This window comes from Cyprinus carpio, chromosome B12, assembly GCF_018340385.1.
Source record: "Cyprinus carpio isolate SPL01 chromosome B12, ASM1834038v1, whole genome shotgun sequence".
Classification (NCBI taxonomy): Eukaryota; Metazoa; Chordata; class Actinopteri; order Cypriniformes; family Cyprinidae; genus Cyprinus; species Cyprinus carpio.
The window spans coordinates 15,721,708-15,727,707 of record NC_056608.1 but is presented as its reverse complement, the minus strand read 5'-3'; the positions used below and the strand labels follow the sequence as shown (position 1 = coordinate 15,727,707).

The following is a 6,000-nucleotide window of genomic DNA, read 5'->3' as shown; positions in this document are numbered from 1 at the left end:
TTTGCCCACTCTGCACTGCAATTCTTTTGGTGGCTGATGCATTTCACAGGTGACTTAACCTTATCATAATTGGAAAATGATAGCTTCAGATTTGAAATGTAAAGCTTCCACACAGGTTCCACAGAGTTTATACTACTTACCACAGTGATTTTTTATTCTAAGAAAATTATATGATTAATTGCATATTTAAATCAGCATTGGAAAATCAAATGGGCATAGTCAATACTTTACCTGGAAACATAAGATTCCTAGAATTACACACATATAATGGCTTTTCATAGTTATTAATATGATACCATTTAAGACCCGACTAACACAATAATTAATGAAAGGACTGCTAATATTACTAAAAATCACAATAGTGGATAAAACAGCAATATTTCCATTGTGCTGTCCATTGGCTGGCTTTTAAATCAAACAAACCTCTCCATGATTCTGATGACAACATCTGCCAAAACATCTGGCTCATTAAGTCTCCTGTGAAATCTGAATGGCAGTTCATAGCAGCAATAACATTTCCAAAACAAAAGCTTTTAATTTGGCTCTGCCATTTCAAGGCATGGATATCTTTTGTACTGACAGCAAACTACCGGTTCAGCATGACTGAATTATATTTCAGTATGTTCAAAGACCTAACAGTCAATTACTGCCTTCATTAAACAGCTTTTTTACCACAAAAAAATTAAGTTGTAAAATGAGTAATAATTAAAAAATAGTACTGCCGCTGTTTACTGAACATGTTTATTGAGTGCATGTAAGTTACATTGCTCAGCAAGCATCATTGGGTCTTTTAAATAAACTACAGTGAGAAATTATGCAATTGCACATAGACTAAATAGTGACAAATGTGGAAAAACAGCATCACCACATCACAATAGCAAAACAAAGACTAAGAAAAACCATATTATCGAAATATCTGTGTAGGCCTCAACCAAACGGCTTCAAAAATAACATTGTTTTTGCATTCATGCTTTGCATTTTTAATTGCCTCTGGTTGTTTGTTTTTGCACATTAAATCATCATCCCGAAAGCATGTCCATTACAAAGTTTATATTAGAAATAAATTAACTTCTTACACAGCAGTCAAAAACGTGTACTGTTTTAGTCATTTGGAACCAACTTATTCTCCCTTGAGGTATAAAATGCAACCTTGGAGCTATGAATTCACTTGCTTTGTGGAAAGCATCTACCTCTGATTTACTGATTTTTCTTTTTTTTTTCTTTTTGTGTGTCATGTTGCAATAGGTGCAAAAATATTTTTTTTTCTTTCTTTCTTTTTTTTAAATATTTCATATAATACACGTTTTACTACTTCACCTGATCTTTGATTGCCCTTAGCTTTAATGTAAACAAAGATGTAGGCAAAAATTTAAATAACATATAGCTGTAATATTTACAACAAGCAATCTGCCCATAAAAATTTAATATAAAATACAACACGGACGTTAAGTACATGGTAACACTTTACAATAATCTGTCAACATTAGTTAATGCATTGGTATCATGAGCTAACAATGAACAGTATTTTTACAGCATTTATTAATATAGTTTGATGTTAAATTCTAACATGTTGCAACGTAATGACAACTGTATGTGATAGTTTTATAATTAAATTAGCATTAATTTAGATTAATAAATACATTATGTTTATCAGTAGTTTATGATAGTTAATGCATCCCTTATGCGAATTGTGAAACACTTTTAACAACTTGACCCTTATTATAACGTGTTACCAAGTATATTTGAGCTCTCTGTACAAAAAACAAAAAAGGCATTCCTCAGATTCAACAAACCAAAGCAACATACAGACTTTGGGCAGTACTTTCCTATTTATGTTTTGTGTAAAAGAAATACAGAGTCCAACAATAAGCGACATTTCACCATTGTGCATTAAGATAATTAATCTGTTCCTTTGGAGTCATGAAGTTGAAGTTTCTAAGTTGGTCAGTTTCACTCTGCAATGCTCATTTTGTGCACATTGTGTGTACCCTGTATCTGTACGGACCCTCCATATGGATGGGTACTGACTTGTCAGTATGAAAAGTATAAATGTCCAACTCATTTGAGATCAAAGCCAAGCATCCTCTGTATTGTTGTTTGGAGAAACAGCTCTCAGGTCAGTCTGAGGTCAACGTAAAACCTCCAGTCTTGTCGGCCTCAAGGAAATAGGATGGAGTAGACAGAATCCTCACTGATCAGAGAGAACCCATTTGACAGGCCCGGGGAATGGAATACAGCATTCTGAAAAATAAAAGGGTCCTCGGAAGTCCTTCCCACAGTGTTCTGGAAGACTTTCCATGGCTGCATTGCTGCTTAGTACCCTACAATGAAGATCATCAAATCATCAAAGACAAATCAAATAGAACAGCTTCATGTCAAACGCGGCCCATGAGATCAAATAGAGCAAGACTCTTTCATAAATATGAGAGAAACAGATTTCGTACTAGGAAATACACCTCCTTTTTGATGTCATCTTTTGCAGGAGTTATGTTCGGAAGGATTCTGATAGCTACTATTGCAGTTATTTGAAGGAAATGACTCTCATCAAGTTGAGTCACTTGGGAAAGTGGAGATACAAGTTGTGACATTTTTCTTTTGGTTATCGCCCTGCTTTGAAATTTGGTCCTTGATGACAAAGTTTGACGGATGATCAAAAAAATAAATAAATAAAAAAATATCCCCAGTTCACAGTGATAATAAGCCGATGAACTGGAAATTGGTTTTTCCCTCTTGAAAGTCATCCAAGAATGAAAAACGAATCAACAGGTGAGATGGAGTTGACTCCAACCCTACATTGGCCTCTTCACATGGGGATACTCCTCATGCAGTGACTTGCTTTTCATCTCTTGCCCGCTGTATTCCTCCTTTGCTCTCCCTCTTCTGTTTGGAGGAGGGAAATACCAGTCGTCTTGGCTTTCTTTGCTCTTGTCTTGCCCCAGACAGTCATCTATCCCTGTAACGGCAGCAAAACAACCAGTTAAACTACGTGGAGCTGATTTGGCAGATAAACATACTCTTTGTCTGTCAGTTCGTGCTAACCCAGACCGCTCTCCCATATGGTCAGGTTTTGAACAGAAGGGAGAGAGAACAGTATGTGACCGAGCAAACTCTTCCCTCTGTGTGGAACTGATTAAGCAGTGCATGGAGGCCAAGACTCCTGCTTTATCTAGCTTTCATTTTCCTATATTGCCTATTACGGTAGTGCTCGATTACTAGAATGCACTGCCTACAGATCGGGATCCATTAAAATGGGTGGTTTATAGATTCTGGCCTCCAGAACAGTTAAATAAGGTATCATTTGCTTCACTTTATACTTGTTTCTTGCTTTTAGAGACCTGGCACTGTAATGGTGTTTCCCAATCTGCAAACTGTTTTTGAATAATGACATTGCAAACAGTATGATTTACTTGTCAAGAGCGAAAATCTACTGTTTTTATCCAATTATTCCTTCCAAAGCATTTATTTTGTTCTCCAGAGGCATTAAGATGACATTTGTAGTTGTAGTTTGTAGGCTTTCTCTTAAAAATAACTAACCTTATAATGAAAGAAAACTGCACTGAAATAAAATCTCAAAGTAGTTCTAAAAAATAAGTTCTGTAAATATTCCAGTTCTTTGGTGTTCATAATGTCCCCTCACAATTCATAACCTAACACATTCAGTCCAGTCCCACAGCTTTGTTTGCATATGAATCTGAGAATAGTGTGGAATCAAACTCCTACGTGTCACGACCGCAGGCTTGTCCCATTGCCCAGGGAGGTGCTGACACACACAGCAGCTGGTGCATTTTGTGTCATCATGACGAGTCAAAATCTGCGACAACCCTTAAAGCTATCTGAAGGTGAGATATAGGCCTATGCTTTAAATAACACAGTAATAATAGAATGATCTATTTGGCTGCTTCAAAGGTGTGCTGACCTAGTGAAATGGTTCTGTGTAATTGTGAGTGTCACTCATATACTTGACTGTGTTCAATCATGAAGGTCATTTGAGTAATATAATATGAAACATTCAACAACGTTATTACATTTTTGCCATGAACCTACACAGGAATATATATTTTAGCACTGTAGCAAATCAAGCAATTATGTAAACATCAGATTATTTGAACGTTGATACACATTATGCAACAGTTAGTCCCAGTCTTAGAATTTGATTTTGCAGAGTGAAGTTCCAAAACTGCTACTGTAAGTGATACTGTTTGTATCACACTGTGTTTACAGGTTTCAGACAGAAAGACAGACAGACAGTCAGTGACTCATTCTTAAGAAAAAGTTGCATTGATGCACCAGTAGGTGGCAAAAAGTTTATTTTTTGAGTGACTCTAATCCAACTGACTTGTTCAAAAACACTGATTCAACTGGGAATGAAACACGTGATGACATATTCAGATCCTAAATCATTCAAGATAACAATATGTTCAAAATAGTGATTCATTCAGTAACAAAACAGTGTATGGCTTTATGAGTGTGTTTTTAAGTCATTCAGCCAATAAATAGCATGAATGTGTGTAGGATGAATGTAATCTGGATGTACTACATTCGTCATTGTCATATGACCTACAAGCGTCAGTTGTGTCACTTCACTGCCATTCACAGATCCTCTCCCTCGCCTCCTGGGATAGTAAAGTGTCCATCAGATGCACACTTCATAATCTCGCCAGAAATGCCTGTTTTATGAATACTCTGAATTGGGACATACTACTCTGTTCACATAATTTTTAAGTCTTGTGTTCAACTGTAGATACAGCAACTACTTCATTGAAAAAGGAACAACACTATTGTGTGTGTTGCTCATAATCACAACAGCTGATTTTCCATCAGCTTACTTTGGAAGTGTTTTCATTCACATAACCAATCTAGAAAAAAATAAGTGGAAATATTGTGTCCAAAAATAAAATTCCCTCATTATTAACTTACTTTTTATGGAACTTTTGTAGTGCAAAAGCTGTAGGCCTATAATGCACATTTAGAGATATTGGCATCTCTATGAACATCAGCACTCCAAAGTCTTGAAAGCATGTGCTATTGCTTAAATAAAAACAAAGAAAATGATAACACAGCAGATGGTTGCAAACACATTAATCACAACAAGTAAGTGAAGTAAATGATTCTATCCCTAAATCAGAGAGATATGTGGCTATACGTGCAGCTGTCAGTGGCCATTCAGGCTATTACTCCGGGCAATGAGAGAATCGCCAAGGCCCTCATCCGAGGAATTATCACAGTGGGATTTCAGCAAGGTGACATCTGCTGGACAGACCAGCTGCGCGCAGCCCTACTGATCACAGATTAGTGCACAGATTGTTTACACTGCAATCGATCTCCAACTGTTTGAATTCTATTAGCTTCCCAAAAATCTCTGAGGTCCCACCAACTAAAATCACTGCTGGTCCAAAATTCTGAATGTTTTGCTCTTAACACCTATAATAAATTGCACATCTGACACTAACCATTCTGTGCATATTTCTGGTCAAATTCATTCAGCAGACATGTTCTCCATTAGTTCTTGTTTAGATTTTCAAAAATAGACTTCTCTCCTGATGTGCGCAATAAGCGATTGTTCTCCAGAAAAGGCAAGAACAGGAAGACAACATCATTATATGCCAGCAGTCTTTAGAAATGCGCCCAAAATAAATGAAGCTTGTGCTCATTATGAACAGAATGACTTTGAATCAGGGCCAGAAGATCAGGGGCTGAGCAGCCAGGCAGAGCAGCCCAGAATCTCCTTACTGTGATTACTAGGAAATAGAGAAGAAATGTCATCACTGGGTGAAAGAAAGAGCGGGAAATCCAATAAATTAGATTTAGTCAGGCACCAAGCATAATCTGGCCTGTTAGCACCTACACTAGCATTGTATGAGTGATGCCCTGAATTCTGAGTACATTCTGCTTGAACAAAATGGAACTCCTTGAGGGCAGTTGTAATTTTGTATGGTCCTTTCACACTACTCAAAGTCAATCCAATCAGAAGTGAAAATACAATGCAGAAAGAAAATGTGG

At 36.8% G+C, this 6,000-nt stretch overlaps 1 protein-coding gene across 4 annotated transcripts in view; it reads right to left on the bottom strand.

Moving 5' to 3' along the window:
- Nucleotides 1-722: 722 nt before the first annotated feature.
- Nucleotides 723-6,000, bottom strand: part of LOC109076127 (urotensin-2 receptor-like) — a 30,250-nt gene continuing 24,972 nt past the window's right edge. For all 4 annotated transcript variants that reach the window (XR_006156109.1, XR_006156108.1, XM_042735617.1 and 1 more), the window contains one exon: nt 723-2,953. Coding sequence is in view for 1 of the 4 variants with exons in the window: in XM_042735617.1 (XP_042591551.1) it covers nt 2,948-2,953 (6 nt within the window). In the remaining 3 variants the exon portion in view is untranslated. The remainder of the gene's footprint in view (nt 2,954-6,000) is intronic.